Source organism: Vigna umbellata, chromosome 9, assembly GCF_029865625.1.
Source record: "Vigna umbellata cultivar VRB3 chromosome 9, Vumbellata_1.0, whole genome shotgun sequence".
NCBI classification, from domain to species: domain Eukaryota; kingdom Viridiplantae; phylum Streptophyta; class Magnoliopsida; order Fabales; family Fabaceae; genus Vigna; species Vigna umbellata.
Genome location: NC_142173.1, coordinates 2091732 through 2115279, shown reverse-complemented (window position 1 = coordinate 2115279; position 23548 = coordinate 2091732). Strand labels below are relative to the sequence as shown.

The 23548-nt window shown below is 35.0% G+C and overlaps 2 protein-coding genes and 1 pseudogene across 3 annotated transcripts; 1 reads left to right on the top strand and 2 right to left on the bottom strand.

Annotated features, from left to right (window-relative positions):
• Window positions 1-1090: 1090 nt before the first annotated feature.
• On the bottom strand, window positions 1091-2258 carry LOC148192307 (uncharacterized; annotated as a pseudogene).
• Window positions 2259-3161: 903 nt separating this feature from the next.
• LOC148192306 (uncharacterized) lies at window positions 3162-5014 on the bottom strand. Its single transcript, XM_088098157.1, has 5 exons — window positions 4578-5014; window positions 4378-4504; window positions 4007-4285; window positions 3818-3922; window positions 3162-3728 (listed from the first exon to the last, which is right to left on the bottom strand). Exons 1-5 carry the CDS (start codon window positions 5012-5014, stop codon window positions 3162-3164), a joined length of 1515 nt encoding a protein of 504 aa, XP_087954283.1.
• A 14043-nt stretch (window positions 5015-19057) lies between these two features.
• On the top strand, window positions 19058-22730 carry LOC124843240 (28 kDa ribonucleoprotein, chloroplastic). Of its 2 annotated transcripts, XM_047319936.2 has the most exons (4): window positions 19060-19451; window positions 19891-19989; window positions 20828-21142; window positions 22224-22730. In XM_047319936.2, the coding sequence occupies exons 1-4, from the start codon at window positions 19125-19127 to the stop codon at window positions 22365-22367; spliced, it is 885 nt and encodes a 294-aa protein (XP_047175892.1). In that variant the 5' UTR covers window positions 19060-19124; the 3' UTR covers window positions 22368-22730. The 2 variants fall into 2 exon arrangements, with proteins under 2 accessions (XP_087955892.1, XP_047175892.1); XM_088099766.1 differs by lacking the exon at window positions 19891-19989 and having other exon boundaries at window positions 19058-19451.
• Window positions 22731-23548: the final 818 nt, after the last annotated feature.

The following is a 23548-nucleotide window of genomic DNA, read 5'->3' as shown; positions in this document are numbered from 1 at the left end:
AAGAAGAGTTTATAAGCAATTATTCACAAGAACTAAGAGAAAGAAATCAAAAGGCAAATACACGCCCAAAGGAAACCTATTCTACTCTTTTTGTGTTTTTGTCACTTTGAAACTCTTCACTACTTAACCCATTTATGATCATATCACAATTGGAGTTGTTCTTTCATCCAGTCATCAGGAACTTTCGTTCCTCTTCCAATCTTTTCTTTTTCTGGTACCTGAAACAATAAACAATGTTTACCTTTAACCTTGGGCTTTTCATCTTGAGAGCTAGTCATGAGTACATCTTGAAATGTAGCTTTATGACTAGCTTCTTCCTCCTGCATCTGCCTCTCTTCTTTGAAGACATCTACAACAACTCTCTCTTCTCTGTCTTGGAGCACCACTATACCTTCGTTCACATCAATGATAGCTTTGGCCGTTTTCATAAACGGTCTTCCAAGAATAATGGGTATCTTTTCAGTCTCTATCTCCATCACCACAAAGTCTACCAAGAACTAGAGTTTGCCCACACAAACTATAATATCTTCTACTATTCCACAAGGTTCCTTTGAAGATCCATCTGCCATTACTAAGTTAACCTTTACAGGCTTCACATCAACATCACCGATCTGCTCCAGTAAAGAATAAGGTATCAAGTTAACACTTGATCCTAAATCGAGTAAGGCCTTGTTTATCCTTTTCTTCCCTATTGTGCATGGAATGGAGAAACCTCCTGGATCTTTTGCCTTTAGAGGGAATGACTCCTTTTTAACAGCTTTATATTTCTTTGTATCATCATCTCTACGTCTTTTCCTTGTAGATACTTCTTCCTCAGGTTTAGTATAAACTGCAATTTGTTGTAATATCTGATTCCTTAATTGCCACGTTCGTACTACATTCATATAACCACAATATGCCATCCAGGGGCACTTTCCTTTACCACCCAAACACTTCACTCTAATTCTCTTCTTATCATTTTTAACATATGTTAGATTTCTCCCATTTTCTACTGCATATGTTTTTATGGCATCCATAATATCTTGCTTGTTAGCAAAATAAGTGCTCAAATCCCACTTGTAATCCACCATTGTTTTAGGCATAGTAAATGTTACAAACTTTCCATAACTTTCTTCCTCATCATCTTCTCCATCACTTTCTCCTCCACTAACCAATTCTTATGATTCCCAATTATCATCAGACAACCTCTATCATTCTCAGTATTTATACCATCCTCAACATCACTATCTGCAATGCGAGTCCGTGATGGTCCATCATCTTGCACATCAACTTCAATTTCACCAAACCAATTCCCAACTCCATGCCCTACCTCTTCTTGGATATCACAGTCAACTAGGTCATCCATACTAGGAACATCCACATTGCAATCAACATTGGCATCCTCACCACTGCAACTCCAACTACGAACATCAACATCATCTCTTTCAGACTCACCCACATCACATTCAACTTCAATTTCACCTCCTACAACATCATCTCTTTCACACTCACCCACATCACATTCAACTTCAATTTGAACTTCTACAAGATCATCTCTTTCGGACTCACCCACATCACATTCAACTTCAATTTGAACTTCTACAACATCATCTCTTTTGGACTCACCCACATCACATTCAACTTCAATTTGAACTTCTACAGCATCATCTCTTTCGGACTCACCCACATCACATTCAGCTTCAATTTGACCTTCTACAACATCATCTCCCTCAGCTCTTTCTTCTGAAACAGGAACTTCACACTCACCATCACCTACCTTCTGACACTCATCATGAACTTGTTCACACTCACCATCATCACTATCATGCATCACAGGTTGAACTTCTTCTTCACCTATATTATGTGGAACATTTTCTAACAAGTGTACGATCTCAGGTTCACGCACTGTGTGAACAACAAATAAATGAACTTCTCCATTTAGCCTATCAAAGTTCATCATGTGCATGGCTCTTCTATCATCAGACAAAGCCTCTAACCTATCATCTAACACAGAACCCCCCCTACACAATACCACAACTCCTTAAATCCATCATATCCAAGTCTTTTTATTACACTGACTATAATGAAGTAACTCCACACGTCTGGGTCAAAAGACAGAGTTGTACTTTCCCCCTCATACTTAAGTGGCCCATCGTTTATGAAGTGACCTCCATGGTGGAAAACAACTTCAAAATGATCCTCCATGTAATACACTATAACAGTATATATCCTATAAAATAATAAGACGACAACGACAACAAAAATTATATAAAATTAGAAGCAGGACAAGGAAACACAGGGACCAACTACAACATAACTTAAACAAAATAAAAAGCACAAGAAACAAACATGGGGGACCACATTGCAACATTGCAACACCAATATAAAGCAAAACAACAATTACGGTCTACTACGACACTTCAAACATGGGGGACCACTTTCAACACCAATTTCTACAACACATAAATAACAGACTACCACACCACTTCGAACATGGGAGACCACGACTGACCATGCATCATTGTCAAAATTATACAAAGAAGTAAACTTTTACTAACCTGGACACGTGCTACACCTCCAACGACCTTCACGAAACTCTTCCACGTGATTCACCACCAAAAATTACCTGCTTCTACTCAAAACCACCGATAGATCACTACAATTTTATACAACGAAAGCTTATCACTAGTGCAGAAAGGGGTTTTAACGTCCACTACAAGAAAAATCGCATTTATATACGGCCGAAATCCGTATATAACATCAAAAATCCGTATAAAAAGTGGTGTTATATACGGATTATATACGGTCAAAAATCCGTATATAAAAAGGGCGTAGATAACATTACATACGGATTATCCGTATATAACTTATATACGGATTATCCGTATATAACTTATATACGGTTAAACAGATCAATTTGAATAGCATACCTGCTCATCTAAACAAACAATTTACAAGACCTGCCCATACCACACAGACAATTCACAAGACCTGCACATTATATCCATTCACAAATTTGATAAATAAATTAAGTCTTAAAAAGCCGACAAACAAGCGTTTCACATTAATAATCCTAATAAGAATGTTTACATAATTGTGAATTATAATAAGTTGAAATAAGATGAAATAAGTTCTTGAGGGAATAAGTTTGAGTCATAGATGTCCTACTTCTAAGAACATAACTAATAATCTCCATAAACATTATCATCTTGTGGTTGATCTGTTGGTTGCTGTGCTTGCTGTGCTTGCTGTGGTTGCTGTGCTTGCTGTGGTTGCTGTGCTTGTTGTGGTTGCTGTGCTTGTTGTGGTTGTTGTGGTTGTTGTGGTTGCTGTGGTTGAATATTAGGTTGTGGCTGATTTTGGGATTGAAAAAATTGTTGTGCAATTGCGACTGCAGGAGGCGGAAGGTACTGCATTATGACGCCAATAAAGCCTTGCAATTGAGAGTTCATCTGTCGAAGTTGGTCATCATGGGTTGATACTCGTGTGTGGAGGTTAGAAATGTCGTCTGCCATCGGTTGCTGAGAAGAAGATGCCTGTGTCTGTTGTATGTAACTATCAACACAGTCATCTTGAGCACTGACATTTCCGATGCCGTATACGCGTCCCTTGTACCTTCCACCAGCAACGTCCAACCAACATTGGTTCCTCAATCTTTCCTCATCTGCAGGGTCTAGGGGAGAACATGCTGAAGCACCAACAGATGTTGTCTCAGATCTTATTTGAGAAAATTTTGCTTCAAACTCTTCCTGTTAAATGAATACATGATTATCGTTAAATAGATAGACCTAAGAATTACAACCTAATAAAGAATATAATGGAGTTAGTAGAAACTAACATGTGTCCGCCTAGACCTTTCATCTACAAATTGTCCTGTTGATGCTCGAATATGTGTTTGCTGAAATATTTCATCAACATGCACTGACCGACCAAGCTCCTGTGACTGAAAGCAAAGAAGATGTAAGTTTTTAACATGAAATATTTGTAAAGTTTATGACTAGAAATGTAAAAATAAATTTATATGTACCAGACGAATTGCATGCTCATGCACGCTAATGGATCCCCCAGTGTGCAAACAACCACCCTTATCAAATGTCCTATTCTTTTTAGCCGTTTCACATTTTTTTCTATAAAGTGGCATGTTCCACTTCTCCAAAAGACCATTCCAAACAATATCCCCCATCCAATTAGGTTTTTTTCCTTCTGTTCGAGCCTTTTTAAACATCTCAGATAATCTATGAGATGCTTTGGTGTGGAAATTTTTTTTCACCTTTTCTTCATGGTTAGACCTCCATGAAACCTTCCTCTGTTGACAACAAAGATTAATATTGGATAAGATAATTGAGGACAAGTGTACCCTAATATTGGATAACATAATGTAAATAAACAAAAGTGTACCCTAAAACGCTCAAAGAAAACATCTCTTTGTGTCTGAGGTATATTTCCCCATGTCACCCATGGCTCATCAAACTGTTGCTTGATGGTGGCTGTGATTGCTTTGGATGCTGTTTTTGTTGGATAAAACCTATACCAAAATAAAAGTCAAATATTAGAATAATACACTATATGCTTGGAACATTAAATTGATGTTTTCTTACCCTCCTCCAATAGGTGTAATGATTGGACGATTGTTGGAAACATCTTCAAAGTCATTGGCTGCTGAACTTGAATGTGGAGGGTTATCCCCTATAGGAGGTGGTGATGGCATATTTGTGGGAGTTGTTGGGTTAGAACCAACATGGGGGGAGGGTGATCTCCATTGATCAGCAGCAAATTGTTGTGGACTAGGTGTGAAGGCAGGAACTTCCAACGAAGGTGGAATTGATGGTGCAGTAGGTGTCAAACCAGGAACTTGTAATGGTGGTGGAACAAATCTAGCAGTAGAGGTAGAGGTAGGTGTAGATGGTTGACTACTTGAAGCATTTACATTATTGAAACGATTTAACAACTTCACCATATAAGATTTCTTCTTGCCCTTCTCCTTATCTGATTTTGCTAAAGGTGGAATAGGAGGGTCACAACCATCTGGTGCCATATTCTTGAACAAAAAACAAAATTGTTGGGTCAATATATTTTTACAATTGAATGGAAAGGAAAAGTAAGAAAAGAACATGATGATGATGTTCTTGTTTGCACACTGTGTTATTTACTTGGAAGGAGCTGCACTGTGTTGATTCAATTTGTGTGTTGAAATGGAAAATTTGATTTGGAACTGTTACACACTTATTGAAAATACACGTTGGGAAGTTATTCCCCTTGCCATGTCACGCATTCTGCAAAGAATAATGGAAGCATTGTTTTGGTGTCTAACATGTCACAAGGGACTACCACTAAAGCTTATGGAAAGGGTTTCATGCAACTCCTTTCTTTCTTTCAGAATTTTGTAAAAAGCATTTGAACCAATTGAGGGGACCACATTCCAAATGGTGGTCACGGTTTTCTGTGCAATCAACAATTCAATTTGGCAAATTTAAGGGAAGTGGAAGAAAGGGACCACCATGTTGTTCACGTAAGAGAAGCTCCAAATGAAATAAAAGTGTTTGGAAAAGTGTTTTACATGGTGAAATAAAAGACAAAAGGTGGAGCTATAACTTCTAAGAATTTGTCACTGCATGGGGACCATCCACTATCAAAAGTAATCTTTTTCATTCTATCAAAACCTGATGGCCTAGTGACCATGGAAAACTTCATTTTCGAAACATCTAAGTTGGCACAACCTTGGCTGGAACGTGGTTTCCAGTTTGGAGAAAATTTAATTCAGTTTTGGCTTTTTAGAGGGGGACGTACAGCAGCTGCCACTCACGTTTTACACATATATATTATTCATTTTGAAGAGCACACGGACAGAGGGAGAACTTGGAAGCACCTTTCATTCAGATTTTCGTTTTAAAAATGGGCATCCATTACGCTGCTGTCATTTTATTCTTTACCAAGAAAGGAGGCGCTAATTCAATGGGGATGGCTTAGGAGAACGGTGTTGTGTTCCAGCCACTACTTATTGGAAGCTCAAGATTATTTTTTGAAGAATGACAGTAGCTAATATCCAAGGAAATGGAATGATGGTTGTAGCAAGAACAAGGTGAAGCATCCATTAAGAGAGTGTCCAACCATTGGAAGAAAAGAGAAGCCATGGATGAATGGAAAGGAGAAGGCACGGTTGAAGCAAAATTCAGAAGAGGAAGAACAGAATAGAACAATGGACTAAGAAGGATGAAAAAATTAACCAAAAAAAAGAAGACAAAATGAGAATAAGATGCATATCTTGTTCATCACAAAGGGAACACACCCACAGTGTAACATCATACTACAAATTAACTAAAATAAAAACAATCTGGTTGGAGAGCAAGAGAGGAGAAATGCGTTAGCTGCCACCAAGCAAGAACTTCTGGTTTGGATTCTCTGTTAGCACAATGTGGAATGGAGCTTAGCTTGAATAGGTTCTGTTTGTATCTTTAATTGCTTGAACAAAAACAATCATCTTATTATTATTCTACACGTTGGATAGCTTTGTTCAATTGCTGTTAACATTTTCTTCCAATGCCATTTCTACTTTGAATTGCATTTAATGTTTAGTTTATTCCTTGCATCCTTATTATTCCATGAGCTTTGTCTTTGCACGGTTACATCCAAAAAAAAAATTGCTGGAGTGGAAAGAATATAATATTTGTCAAATTGCTTTAAGGAAGACTAAGTCTTTGGTTTTGCTAGAAGTGTAAGGATTGGTCACGGCACTTTGCAATGAAAAGCACATCATTCTTTAAAAATCTGAAAAGCATTGTCTAGAAGTATAGGTCATGTGGTGATGAATAAAAAAATTGAAGGTGGAAACTAAATTGAAGTATGTGTCACGGTTTTGGAAAGGAAAAGGAAGTGGGGTCTTGGCTTTGAATATTGCATGGTTTCTATTCCCTTTCTTAGAGTAATCCATGGTTTTGGGGTAGAGATTAAATTGTTTTTTTTTATTCTTTCTTAGTGGAAGACCAGCTGCAACTTGATGGGTAATTGAAGAGAGACTAGTTTCTTCTTTTCGGTTTTCTTACAGGGATTAGGATTGGTTTTCACGTTTTTATTTTATTGAATGTAATGCTTCAAGTTTTATTATTTTCGGTTGAAGAATGAGTAGTTGGGAGGCCACGGTTTACATTGAATAAGAAAGTCCAAATTAATTTTCTGCATGAGTTACGTGAATGATAAATCAACCTTGGAATATTTTAATATATGTTGGAAGGGGTTTGCAGGAGAAACTGATTGTGCATATAGGCTTCTCAAGGACCATTTGAACATTGCACACAACTTTCAAATGACAACATACACTTGCTCAATTGGTTAGAATACATAGACACAGCCAGTGGCTTCATATGACAGCAGCAGTTGCTTAAAATGCCGAAAAATGCATTGAAAACTTTTGCAGATTTAATAAAACAGTAGATTCAAAGCTGGCTGGTTCAAATAAAGACTCAAAGAATGCCTAAACACTACATCTAACTGTAGGATATCAGCTACAAGATTTAAAGTGACCTAAAACCACACAAAGACAGCAAGCACGGTGCAAACACTTGACTTAAAACTGTGACAGTTTTGAAATCCAGAATTTAATCAACTCAACCATTCATTTTTCAATTCTGTGATTGATTGGAGTTGCTATCACTTGAGACATGCTTAAAATCATAAAAGAAACTTGTCTCAAGCTTTATACACAACAAAACTGAGTAGAAACAATATTCACCAAAGCAGACCAGAAATTGAATTGGAGAATTGTGAAACAAAGACAACACAAGCTACTGAAAGTAGGCAACTCAGGTATGCATTTTGCATTTTAGTGATTAACAAGAGTTGCTACTACTTGAAACATGTTTAACAATAGTAAACACACTTGTACCAAGATTCAAAACCACAAAATCTGACCAACAACAGTGAGCCAACTTGAAACCAGTGAAGAATATTGATGCAGATTTTTGAAATCATAGTGTGAGGAATTAAACCATTCATTTTGCTTTTCTGAGATTAATGAGTTTGCAATCAGTTTAAACACATTTAGACTCATAAAGCAGATTTGGTCAAAGCTTGAAACACCAGAAAACTGGACCAAAGCAGATTATACAACTCAATCCAGAAAGTACAGTTTATGGACAGTTTGCTACTGGAACCAAAATGTGCAATGCTAATTGGCTCAACTGATCAAAGCTGGACATGATGTCGTTGCTTTATATGATCAATCAGACAGCTAGCAACTGCTTAAGGCACAACAAAACCGAAAAAGAAAAAGAAATACAGCTAAACAGAGGTGGCAGCTTCTCAGACCAGAGGTGGCATTTACTCTTCAAGAATGAGCAGCTTCTCAGACCAGAGGTGGCAGCACAATTGGAAAACGCAGATGTAGTTGGAGGCTAACGGAAGGTGTTTGATGAATTGTTTGGTGTGGTTTTGGAGTGTGTAGGCAGAGGTTGTAGCTCAGACGGCCTTCCAAGAGGGAAGGAAGCTAGAGATAAGTGTGCTAAGAAGGCACAAGTCAATGAACTTGAAGAAGAAGTGGCTGAAACCACTAAAAGAATCTGATATGTGGGAGACCACATCTATCTCCAGAAAATTAAGAGACAATACAAGGAGGTACACATCCCATCAAGTAAAAATTAAAATTCTAACACCATAGGATGTGTTCAATTCTTCCAATACAGATATGCTGCACCAGACCAATACATCATGACCACACAAACTCTTTCACTACCCTCAATTCCAGTTGCAACTGCACTTTCCCAGTCTTATGGCAAGTTAAATATTTCTTGTCAACTATTACCACATATAGCTCCCTTTATCATGTAATGATGTTGGATTTTTGGTTCCTAATATGGTTTCATGTTTTAAACACTTGAATTCACCAGACAAATTCGACATCTATAGTGCTGGTTTAATCTTTCTATAATTGGTAATTATCTAATGGTGACAAATTCTTCTCCTATGATTCGAACTAATCAGTCAATATATGTATTCAATTTTATATGCATCCACATATAGCTCCCTTTATCTGATTAAGCTCATATTTTGAAATGCTTTAAGGTTTATACCACCCTCTTATAGGCTTTCCCTGGTCTAAGGACTTATAATAGCCTTATTCAATACACAATAAAATACAACACAAGATCATTCTTTGATTTCTTATACAGTGTATGTATAGGATATTTGATAGGTCCTCTTTAAATGTGTAATTTCTAAAGGGTTGTAAATATAATTGGGAAAAGAATCAAGGTTATAATGTAAGGTCTGGGGCAATCAAGAAACAAGAGCTGCCATATTTTATAAACACCAGAACAACACATAAATTTATTACTGAAAAATAAACATAATATTACAAGATCATACAAGATAATATATCTTAAATTATAAAAACATGCAATACAGTCCTTTTCTGTATTCAGAAAGATGATTATGAGAGATAAGTTACTAAAACACAACCATCATTGACATACTAGATTGAGTAATACCTCTAGGAGTATCGAATACAGCTAACAATCTCCTGCCAAGATCTTCAGCTAAGTTTAGTACTTAAAACTTGGTTTGAAGAGGCTGGATAAACATGAATTTCAGAAAATATGTCAATAAATCTCTTCCACAGGTGCACACATCCTAACAGTAAGAAAGAAGTTTATGTTTGTATCCAAACTAGTAGAAAACAAATACTTCTAGATGTAATCATAAATAAAAAGATCAATCATTTCAAACAAATACTTAATCTCCATTAATTTCTGCCATATCATTGCTAATTAAAACAATATCATCCACCTAAACAAATAATGCAGTAAAAGAAGTAGAAGCAGATTTGACAAACAAAGCTTGATCTGCAGAAGATTATTCGTAATTAAGAGAAAGAAGAGTAGCAGATAAGGTACTATGCCATTGTCAACAAAGGGGAAGTAAACTAGGAGGAGGGACAAGATGAATTGGCAAAAGCTAGGCTTTTAGATGATGACATTTTCCTGGGTAAAGTTATAGATAAACCTAGTAAATTCATGAATGGACAGATAAAGAGGACAAGGATGTTTTTTGATGAGGCAGAGAAAGGAGTTGCAGACCTAAACCCTGCTACCAGGTGGCCAGTGTGGGCATCCACAAAGTCAGTTCAACTAACATGCACACTAACTACAACAAAATCTATCTAAGGGTAATCTAAAAATCCACTAAGTTGTCTAAAACAGTTTTTAATGTTCATCTAACACAACTAAGAAGTATTTCTTTTGGTGAAATTCAAATCAAATTTAGAATGAAAAGCCAAACAATTTAAACTACTACTAAACTAAGTGAGTGAAATCTATCAATTTAGGACACTACACTAATAATGGTCTAAAACAACTAATTAGCACAGGAAGTGTTGATTCAAGAAATACTAAAATAGTATATATGACCTTTTATCAGATTTCAATAACAGCCAATAAAAACAAATCCCAATCTAAGAAATTCAGACTTACCAAGTGCAGAAGGCAATTGCAGCACGAGCTTATCTCTTCCACTTCCAAGAAACCAACCTAGGCTTTCCAAAATTGCAATTTCAAACCTCCAAACAACAACGACAAAAAATAGGTCAATGTAACAACACCCAGAGAAAAGAAAACTGAAATAAACCTCAAATCTAAGCGATTCAAACTTACAACGAGCAAGAAGCAACCACAACTCGAGCTTCCAGTTCGAAGAAACCAACCTAGGGTTTCCAAAGTCGACATATCAAACCTCCAAACAGTAATGACCAAAAATAGGTCAATGTAACAACAAAAAGAGAAAATGAAAATAGAAATTAACCTCAAACCTTGGCTTACTCACCGCGTTCGACAGATGAAATCTGAATCCACACAACTCGCGATGGCAAAACACACGACCAAACACTGATGCGGAAGAAAGAAGTCGAAGACAGAGAGGGAGAACAGAAGAGGTGCGGGCCTGACAGTGAAGAAGTTCAGTGCAGAAGAGGTGCGAGAATGAAGGTTCGCGAAGAGGAAAAGGGAGAGGTTCGGGAATGAAAGTTCAGTGCAAATATTTTTAATTCTTTTTCAAAGAATGAATTTTTTTCGAGAGTGAGAGGGGAAAAGCATCCCGCGCAAAAGAGCCAAAATTACATACAACACTTATATACGGATTTTCCGTATATAATGATTTCTTCAATTATATACGGATTTATCCGTATATAACGGTTTCCCAATATCCGTATAAAATATCCGTATATAATACGTTTATTACATACCGATTTAATCCGTATATAATTATCCGTATATAACTGGCTATTTTCTTGTAGTGGTCTCCCAATAGACGTCCGTCCACAAAAGCCCCAACGTATATAATTGACCGATGACATATTAGTAAATAAGTGGAACTATAGACGTCCGTCCTGGGTCGAGCCGGACGTCTATAAGATTGTAGACGTCCAGCGTTGGCAAACGGACGTTTAATGTACTGACAGGGTGGTTGGATATTTAATTCTCTTCAGGTCCTTAAACGTCTGTTTTGGGCGGGCTCGGACGTCTATAATATTATAGACGTCCGTGCCCGCATACCGGACGTTTAATGTACTGATAGGGTGGTTGGATATTTAATTCTCTTCACGTCCTGAGACGTCCAATCTGCGGGGCCGGACGTTTATAATATTATAGACGTCCGGGCCCTCTTAGGACTGACGTTGAGGGGCTGCCATGGGGGTAGTTGAAACGTTCAGTTGTTCAGTATAATAGATGTCAGCCCCCCAAAACGGACGTTTATCATCTTAAAGACGTCGGCGCAACCAAGGACTAACGTTTAAACCCACCCGCGAATATCTATTTGTTGAATAACTATTTGTCCTTCGTGATAGGTCGCATTGGCAGCTGATGGTAATCATTCCCAAACAATGTAAAATTATATTTTTTTGTTCGTTGCACAGGAGGATGAAAATTGAGTTGAGAACCATGCTTCAAGGGTAAGTGTTTCTCCAAAAATGACTTTGAATTTGATGTTCACCTTCAACTTTTATGATAAAATAGTCATATTAATTATACTTTGTGTTTTCAATCTGTACAGAGTTATTGGTAAATCTCGTGGTCAACTGGTTCAAATTTTGTATCCAAAGGTTGTAAGTCATTTATAGTTTCCTTTTCATTTATGTTATTGAATGATCTAAATTCTTAACTATTTAGTTTGTTATTTTAGTGTAACCACCAGCTAGATTCATGGGAATGTGGCTTCTATGTGATGTGTTGGATTAAGACCATCATTCGAGCAGTCATTACAGATGACTGGAATGAGGTAATGATGTATACCTTCAATACATTACAAATCATATTCATCTTCAACTATATATGAAACAATAATGAATCTTTGTTGAATTTTGCAGCGCTTCAAGACTACATCGCCTATTACAGAAGACACAATTAAACAGATAAGGCAGGAGTGGACCGCTTATCTTCTGCAAAGATGGAGTTAGGAATAGTTATATTTCTTGTTGAACATTGTTTAGTTTTAGTTTAAGTTTTATGTTGATAGTTTGGTAGTGGATTGAACTCCACATTAAGTAGAACTTTGTTTATATAAAACGCATTTTTATATTATTGCAAAATTGTTCTGGGACATTTTTCTGCTTTTCAGGTGTGGTTTTATTGAAAAAATAAACTAATTTTTAAAAAAAAACGCCCAGTAGACGTCCGTTAGTGCACAGTCGGACGTCTATAGACGTTTGTCAGTGCACACACGGACGTCCACCCCCCAGCTCCTACCTAAAACATTTCAGCAAGGTAGACGTCAGGGGGGAGGAGGCGGACGTATATATAGACGTCCGTCCTGACAAAACGGACGTTTATATAGGCGTCCGTCCAGACACAACGGACGTTTACATAGGCGTCCGTCCAGACAAAACGGACGTTCATGTAGACGTCCATCCTGACACAACGGACGTTCATGTAGACGTTCGTCCTGACACCACGGACGTTCATGTCGACGTCCGTCATGACACAACGGACGTTCATGTCGACGTCCGTCATGACACAACGGACGTTCATGTCGACGTCCGTCCTGACACAACAGACGTTTACAGAGACGTCCGTCCTGACACAACGGACGTCTGAGCGACGTCACCCACATAAACGTCGGGCATACGGCGGACGTCAAAAGGCCAAAATATCGGACGTTAAAACCCCTTTTTGCACTAGTGTATGTCTAAGTAATTTCTCACGCAAAAGCGATGCTCCCCAAATGCCAACACAATGCCATTTCCACCAACGAACCCTAACTTCGCAGATTTCCCCAATTTCTTAGTCAGAAGCTACCCCAAAATAAGAAACATTGCGTAATATGTTTGATAATTTAATATGTTTAATAATTATATTTAACAATTATATTTTCATTTATTTAACAAAGTTATGTTTAATAATTTAATATATTTAATAAATATATTTAACAATTATAAATGTTAAAAATCCATGAAGGATGCCACCTAGATGCCTCAGCTTGCCACTTGATAACAAAGTTAACATCGTTAACTCCATTTAACGACGATCCTATTATTGAATCAGATTGACCAAATTAGGGACTCAATTGATCACTTTCAAAATTGGAGGACCCAATTGAAACAAACCCGCAAATATAGGGACCTCCGAACCTATTAAACCTAAAAGATTTGATACATCATTGGACGAAGGAAATGCAGGTTAAATATGTTTTTAGTCCCTTAATTTTCAGCGAAAATTGGAATTAGTTCCTCTTTAAAACTTTGGTCTAATTTAGTCCTCAAACTTTAGAAATGTGTGAATTTAGTCCTTTTAACTAAATTTTGTTAGGTTTATTTGATGTTTCAAGTGCGTTTCATGATAGCATTTGAGTTGTTTACACCGTTTGACACATTTTTGCTTTCATGTTCACTAAGAAATGCATTTGAAACATCAAATAAAGTTAATAAAATTTGGTTAAAAGGACTAAATTCACACATTTCTAAAGTTTGGGGACTAAATTAATCCAAAGTTTTGAAGAGGGACTAATTCCAATTTTCGCTGAAAGTTAAGGGACCAAAAACATATTTAACCTAGGAAATGCCTTTCTCTTGACACATTGTGGCTAATTTGGCATCTTGGTTAGGAGAATTTTTAATAGGTTTTGCTTGTCTTTTAGAAAACGGTTGATGAAAAATAACTATGATATGTTAACAACTTTTCTTAACAAGTTTTTGACAATTGATTATATGTCACTGTTTTATTGATCCGTATATTTGAAACGGACCAATCACAAACTACCACATAGACGTAAAAAATTGTCAAGAAAAAATTGTTTAAAAAAAATATATTATAATATATTTAGGTAAAATGGTTGAAGATGGAGAAGAAAATAGTGCCCGCAAAACCCTTAAACGAAGAAAAAAAAAGATTCCAGTTTTTATCCTACAATTTAATATTTTTTCTTTTAATTTTAATTAGAGTTAGAAACAAAATTTAAATTGGCCTTCCACGTGGCAATTTAAAGTGTTACCATGGAGGACGGAAAATTACAGTTTCCTTAAGGACAAGATCAAAGTGTACCAAAGTTTGAGAGAGGAACTAAAAATAAAAATGCTTGATAATTGAGGGACTAAAAACATATTTAACCCTATATATTTTTAGGATAATGGATTTTTTGTTGTCATGGAATCCATTACAAGTCATGGTGAAATGGGTTACGAGGTGTAGGGAATCAATTCCAAGCTCATTGAATAGATTACAAACATGTTGGAATCGGTTACACCATTCCTTGGAATTGGTTACACTCGTGGAATGAGTTTTGTGGCTCCTGGAATCGAATACACTTTAGTGGAATCTATTCCATTTACTTCATCATTGCCTATTGAAAATTATAGATAATGGAATCAATTCCCTCTTTTGGTGGAATCGATTATAGCACGTGGTGATGTTATTGTAGTTTTCAATTCTCACAAATCAAATCAATTTATATGAGGGCAAAAATGACATTTTAGCCTAAATTTCTTCAAATCACAATAGATCAATGAAGATGCAATAAATGATCGATCTTGTAAATCATCGTTTTACGTCACTTCCAAATACCTGAAAGCGAACATGAGTTTAACCGTGAATCTGTCTACTCGAATTCTCCTAAACAGTAAATTACCACCAAGCAAACACAACATTAGGGTGTGTTTGGATTTAAAGATGGATTTGGAAAAAAATGAAGTGGATGTGGAGTTTTTTGGATTAAAGGAAAGATTGTGTAATTTGAAGATATTTGAGATAAAAGTTTGTGTATGATGCTATGTGTATGATAGATTAAAAAATGTTTGAATGTATAAAATTATATTATTACTATTTTACGCTTAATCATAAAAATAATTTAAAATAAACTATAATAATAATAATAATAATAATTATTATTATTATTATTATTATTATTATTATTATTATTATTGGGACTTGGCTTGGATAGGAAAAGAGATAAAAAATAGTAGATTATTATCTATAAATATATATAAAGGTGATAATTTTGATTATTTAAAAAAGATATTCTCGTCGATAACTGTTAGATATATTATCTTTATTTTATATTTATTTTTTATCTTTAGTTAGTTTGAAATTATTTTTTATTTTTATTTTGGACTTAGCCTATATTTCTTCTATTATAAATAGATGATCATATGTGTATATTCATCAAAAGGGAGATTAATCCCATATATAGTTTTTACTATATTCAACAATAACAAATTTATTGGTAAAATATGTTTAAAAGATTCGTCAATAAATTACAATTTTTTTATCAACAAATATTTTCATCAATAACTTATCATTACAATTACTGGTGGAAAATCTGTTGGTCAGGTTTGTCAATAATTTACAATTTGTGTTATTAACGAATATTTTTTATGGTAACTTATCATTACAATTGTCGATAGTATTTTTCCATAAATACTAAGTAGAGATGGTTGAGAAGAGAAAAAGAAGAAGAAAAGATGGAGAAGTAGAAAAGGTGGTGGAGGAAGAGGAGGATGTGGAGGTTCTATGGTAAGTTACTAATGACTCAATGGTGATGTAGTGATAACTATACATTGACACGAAGGCGTGCCGATGACTTGAGAAACAATGGTGACATAGAGGAACAACATGTAACACCTTAATTTTTAACCTTCTAAGTTTTATAACTACATGAAAAACCTTTAATAGGAACTTTTAAAAAATGTCACCACTTAATTAAAGCTAATAAATAAAAATAAACAATGTCTAACTTTTTCTAAGTAATGGGAAAGAGGACCGAAACATGCCATTGAAAGACTCTACTGAGACAAAGACGGGCTGTCAAGAACGTAGAGGAGGTAGGATGGGCAGTTGGTGATAGGAACATAAACTGAAGCATTCTAGAGCTACAAAGATAGTTATTAAATCGTTAGTGCCGCATAAAAACATTCCTCCTAGAGTAGTTGTTAATATGAATAAGAGAAACTCTGTTATAGCCATTTCTGTACATTCAATGTACTCTACGGAAAGAGGAATACATAGAGTTGAACATAGTAAAATAAGAAATTGAAAGATTTCGTTGAAATTGTTCGTTTGGAAATTTCCTGAAAAGGCAATCATAGGTTCTTCTTTATTAATAAGTTAGGTAAAATTAATAGTGAAATTAAAAATCTAAGAATTTCCTATTATTCCATGATCTTTCCTAACTCTCATTTTTCATTATTGTGCATCTTCACATGAATCATTTCCTAGTCTTTGTAATATAATATTAAATTACACAATCTTAGTAATAAAAGTAAAAGAAAAACACAAACAAAAATGGAAGGGTAAGCTAACATACTATGACCAAAATATTTTCTTAAAAAAGATAAACCTCATAGTTTGATTAAAGTTCAAGGTCATTTTTAAAATAAATGAAACTTTTTCCAATAATCATTTCCTTTAAAAAATCAATAAAACAAAGAAATAAAAAAAAATAATTTTCACACAAATATGCACGAAAACGTCCTTAAAGAACATCCTCTAGACCAAAAGTGAAACAATAATCCCAATTGACAACTTCTTTGGCTATGATAGAACAAAAGCCCCTCAAAGAACAACCTCCTCGTCCATAAGGAAACCTCCCAACTATGATGGAACACATCGTCCTCACAAGGCAACTTCCTCGATTATGGTGGAACCAATCACAAACATACATTCACAAATAACAAAACACTCTCACTTTCACAAAATCCATCTTTTAAACCCACATACCCATGGAATTTCATAAAATTTCATTTTTAACCTTGAACTATGAATCAAAATTTTCCATCAAATTGCAAAGTATTATTGTTCTTAACTTTGAAACACATATAAGCAAATAAAAAAAATGTTAGCTTCCCTTAACTGGATTTAGTACGTAAACATTCAAAGCTTATTCCTATGTCATGTTCTTTCTCATCAAGCACAAGATTCACTCATTCGTTTAATATGTATATTTATATGTCTCACTCTCACCTTTAGAACCCCATTTACACTTAAAGAGATTTTATGTGATATTTCCAATAACTACAAAATATCATTATTTCTTTTCACGGATTTGTGTTTCTATATGTTAAAAAAAATCTTTTAAATAAAAGTAATAATAAACCACTATATCTTATACCAAGTTTGTAAATAAATCTTTCCAAAATAATTTATATCACCTCATTTATTTATTTTTCCTTGTTATTATAATTTTACACGGTATTATAGCTAGAGTTAAAGAAAGAGGAAGATGAAAAGAAATAGAAAGAGGAGGAGGATAATGATAATGTGTTGGTGGTGGCGCAATAGTGATATTGACCTTGCTAGGAAGAGAGGAGAAAGAAGATGAAGAAAAAAGAGAAAACAATGAAAAAAAAATAGAAAGAGAAATACCTAATATCGTATTTTAATGACGTATGTTACTAACGATTAGAATCTATAAATAAAGTTTACCAACAATCATTTTATTAATAAATTTTAAACTAATGATACAAATAATTTACTAACAAATTTTTGCTATTACTTATAAATTGTGTCCAACAATAATATACGACTATTTTGTAGAACTATTAAAACAAACTAGGAGTTATAAATCATGAAAATATATAAGAAAAATAAAAACGATCATTTTAAATTTTTAATATTTGATTTCTTTTAAAACATATTTTAAATATAAAAAAATATACTTTTATTTTTTAATATTTTTTAAGAAGACAATAAAAACTAAAATAAAATCCTATATAGAATTTAAGTTAAATTTGATTTGGATTTAACAATTTGGTATTATCTATATATATAGAGAGAGAAATGATTCTTTTTTCTTTGCGTATAAATTTTGTTTTCAATTACCTTTTAAGAAAGGTTTAATGTCTCAATAGGTCCTTATTTTTGTTCAGAATTTGAAATAGGTCCCTTTATTTTTTGGCGTCTCAATTGGGTCCTTATTTTTGTTAATTTGATGCAAATAAATCCTTTCCGTCAATTTCATCAAAGGGCGTTAATGAATGTGTGACGTGGCCTGAGGACAGTATTGACACGTGTAAGGCCACGTCACACATTCATTAACGCCGTTTGATGAAATTGACGGAAAGGATTTATTTGCATCAAATTAACAAAAATAAGGACCCAATTGAGACGCCAAAAAATAAAGGGACCTATTTCAAATCCTGAACAAAATTAGGGACCTATTGAGACATTAAACCTTTAAGAAACTATTGATTTAAATTAAAATAATTATATTTTTATTTTTATTTTTTAAATAACTAATAATTTAAATTTAATTATTTTATAAATTAAAATAATTATTTTATTATTTTCTTATTTTAAGTTATTATATGTGCATGTATTTTCACTAACTAAATTAAAATAGTAAATTAAATCATATATCAAACATCCATATAATATTTAGCTATTTGTTGTTGTAAAGAATTTCACAAACAGATATGCAAAGAGAGACAATTTTATTAAAAAATACAAAACTCATATGGATAATTTTCTACATCTCAGCAAGAATTACTCGCCCACTCCAATATCATATTGGTCGGAAATATCTCAAGTAAAAGCTAAAATAAAGTGGAGATTCTTTGGAACATGGGATAGATATTTTTGTTCCTAAACATAAGTAAAAAAAAGAAAATCAGAAAGGCTGCTCCTTTATCTCTTTATCCACACTGCGCTGTGTTGTGTTTATACCCAACTTTGAAAATGGCTACTTTAGAATCTGCCCTCACCTTGTTCGCACCTCAACGATTTTCGGATAATTATCGTTCGTCTGCAAAACCACCTCACTCCATTAAACTTCATACTTCCACTTCCCTTTTCTTCTCTTCCAAGGCCTCTTTCAAATCTGCAAGACTCTGCTTCCAGCTATGCTCTGCTCTGCAAGAGCTACCCACAACAGAGAAAACACCTGACTCAACCCAACCAACGGACAATCTCACCAAGCTCTACGTAGCTAACTTGCCTTGGACTCTGTCGCCGGCCGACATCAAGAACCTTTTTGCCCAATGCGGACCTGTAACTGACGTCGAGGTTGTCATATAACTCTCCCTCTTGCACTTGCTTTTCCGTTATGATTTTGAAATGTTAAAATGGGAACTGGGTATGGTGTTTTAATTTTGAATTTTGCTGTTTCGTATTTGTACGGGTACGGGTTCAATTACCTTGACATAAACAATCCTTGTTAGATATATCCCTAAACCCCAGAGATTAGTTGAGTAGTTGTAAATGAAAGAACTTACTTATTTGCAGATTGCACATTTGGACTATGCTGTAATCCTTTATATGGGTCTTTTCGGACATTCCCAATACTCATGTTTGTAGTATTATAAGCTTATTTTGTATGCATAATGATACAGTATTGATATTTCCTTTTGATTATGTATTGGAATATTCTCTATTAGTAGAGTAATGTTGGCTTGCTTTTATGTATCATTGTGTAATTTGGAGAAATGGGTTTTTATTGTAGTAGATAATAAGGAACAAAAAAGGGAGGCACATGGGATATGCCTTCGTTACTATGGATTCCGGGGAAGAGGCTCAGGCTGCCCTAGATAAATTTGATACATATGTAAGTTACTGCGATTTTGTTCAATTCACACAATGCATATTGATATAGTGTTTTTCTAAATGGGGTGTTCGTTGCAGTTGCTTCCACTGTCTTAATATTTGTCTGTTTTCGGGTGAATTGCTAAGATAATTATCCTCTCAAATGGTGACTCCAAAATAATGAATTTTCTTAATTTAGACAATAATATGCAATGAATCAAAGAATTCTTTTGTACAGAAAACCAGGGATTCGAATCATTTCGATAACATAGAGTTTATAAGATACCATAAAATGTAGATGAGATGCTTAACTACTCGCTTTTTACACCAGCAGTTCCTAGTTCCTTTTATTTTCAATCCTGTTAAGCCACCTCCACCCATATTTTCCACATTTGTTTGTTGCATGTTCTGATACTCACATTACAAGAGACTTTGAAGTTCAGTTATTTGAGGTCTAACTGAACGTGACATGCAAAAGATTATCTTATTGTTGGAAATTGGGACTCTTCGTGTTGTTTCTAAATGCTGTTGATTAGTATGAGAACTACTACTTTTCCATACCTTTCGGTGGCATTACGAAATTGTGATGTAATTAAATGTTTTTTTATGGCCATACAGTTTATTGAACAAAATTTGGCGTCTTTACATAAAAAGGATTTTGCAGTGTGGCACATAGTAGGATCTCCTAATAAATTCTGTGTGTTTTACCTCTGGCAAAGTACTTCCAACATCCTAAGAAGGTAAACTTTAGGGGTCGTACATATTTTAACTAAATGAAAAGCGAATATAGAATACTGCATTGAATATTGCATTCAACTTCATTATGGTAACACTTTTGTCGACTTGAATGTGTGATTCAGGAATTATCAGGACGGATAATAAGGGTAGAGTTTGCAAAGCAATTGAATAAACCTCCTCCTTCTCCTTCTCCTTCTCCACCACCTCCTTCTGGTCGTCGCAATCCTAGAGAGACACGACATGTACTTTATGTATCCAACCTTACATGGAAAGCAAGATCTACCCATCTCAGGCAAATCTTCACTGAAAATTTCAAAACACCAGTTTCAGCCAGGGTTGTCTTTGACAGCCCTTCTAAACGATCAGCTGGGTACGGATTTGTTTCTTTTCTTACTAAGGAGGATGCAGAGGCTGCCATTTCTGCTGTAGACGGGAAGGTAATTATTGTCTTACTGTTGGCTACTTGCTCTGCAATTTAGTGTATGAAATAAATTATTTGTGTTCATCTTTTGCAAATTGTATGTATGGCTTTCAATACCTATGCTTGTAGAAAATAATTTTAATCAAAATTATGTTGCATAGCATTTTAGGTGTGCATGTTTTATGTTAAAGTTTAAGAAAACTATCCTATAGGTTTCTCGGATACAAACCCACAAACTACTCAAAGGAGACTATTTGGATGTCTAGCATATAGTTGTTTTTGGCTACTCAAAGATTGAGTTTGGCGGAAATTAATGAAAATCAAATTGTATCTTAATGACATACGATGCTGCCTGCGAACTTTCTTTACTATCTGATTTATGATTTGCCTTTTTGTCTGATTCCGGACAGTGGGTTGTTGCCCAAATCGGTTATAGTAATTGGCTACGGTTGCATATACTAGCATATTCTGTGGCAATGTTTTACAATGAGCAGAGAGTATTATGATAGTTCCCTAATGTTGGATTTAGGTTGTGATTCCTCATGGCGTTTTTGTTTTAAACCAAGCAATATGAAGTGTGAAAGCAACTTTGGAAAATAAGGTGCCATTCTAGAGTGGTGTCACTGGTTTTAAACTTGCATGTAGAACTGCTTATTAATACAAACATTGAAGTGGGAATAAGATGACTGAGTGAGACAATATATAACAACTCGTTTTGGAAGTTGTAGTAAACTGGATATCTTAAACAAAATAAACAAAATGCACACATATGTGTGGACTAGTAACTAATTAAGTTAAAATTTTCATGCTGTTTATAAGATCTAGAGATTAAATAAAAGCTTTGAAGGTGCTTGAATTTGAAGGAGCATCTGGGTGTTTCTATCTGAATGAGATCACTAATTTGTTTGTTGCTTTATTTAGCTTTCTCCATAGTTCCATCTTTGGATCCTTACATCCAGGTTATGTCCATAGTACTATCATGGCCGAGTTTCTAAAGTCATTAACTTCAACTGTATTTATCAAATGGGCAAAATTACTGCATTTTCGCATGATTACTGCTGCAGAAAAATAATTTGCTTTTTGCCTGTCCTTTGCAGGAGTTAATGGGACGACCCCTTCGCCTAACATTCAGTGAAAAGAAGGATAAGGAAGCTGGAGGTGGAAAAGAGGAAGACCAAATTAAAGACGCTGGAATTGAAGATGAAGACCAAAGTTCTGATGCTCAACCAGAAGAGTCATAAATTTTGGATATTCATTTACTAGTCTTTGGTCATGGTATGGGATTCTACGAGCTGAAAATACACCTTATGTGTAAAAGAACTATGATGGATGAACTTTTGCATTCACAATATTTTTCACCAAGATCGAGTTTATTATTCCTCTAAAATGAGGGTGAAAACTTAAGAAACTTTTATAAATCTAGGCTCTGAGTTTTTTCACTCCCATTTTTAAGGGTACTTTAAGGGGTCTGCAAACCATGTGTCATGAGACTAAGTTCAAATCATTATATTGGAACCGTAGACCTCCTCCATCCTGGCATCTTGTATTCTATGATTCCTTACTTTGGACCCTTTTTCTTATAAACCTTTCACATTTGGTGCCCATTGCATTTTTCCTATAGTTTCGTTCTTATATAAGAAAAAGTCTTTTCCAATATTTTTTTATAGCAGTTTTAAGTTGAAAGTCTTATCTGATGTTAGTGACAATACTATAGCAGTTTTATACAAACAAATAGAAGGTCTTATTTGGTGTTAGCGACATACGGGGGCAACATCTTTGGTAAACACGTATACATATAAAACTTATAAATTTCTGGCATAGTAACTGTGGGACCCTGGAAAATTAATTCTGATAAACACGTTGTCAAATCAAAATTTATGAATGGAAAACCCCTCTGCAGTGCATTAAAAACGCACATGCATTCTCTCTGTCGCACTGCCAAGTGTCACCGAGAAAGAATGGGAGTCAGAAATGGGGATAGAGGTGTCACCGGGAGAGACGCACGTTCGTGCGGATGTGGGAAGAAACAAAAAGAATTTTCTGGAAAAACCCTTCCTCTCTCCTGCACTCATCTTCTTCCTCCAAACTCAGACCCCATTCTCTCCTCCTTCTCTCTAGAACCCTTTCATCTTCTCTCTACTGTAACTCACCACCATCCCCTCCGATCCCATTTCAGAAACCGTAGGACCATTCACGGCGTCGTGAGCTTTCACTGGAACCGAACGCTTTAGAGTTCTGTGACCGGTAAGTTCTCAAACTCTAAACACCCTCTTCTGAGTTGCATGCGAACCCTGGTACAGCTGCATGTTAGAGTATGAGCTAAGTTCTCCTACGTTTCTTTTGGTTAGATTTAGTGAAGCACTTGAGAAGCACGTTGAGGGTAGAAAAACCATAGTTGGACGAGTCAAAAATCCTTTGTATT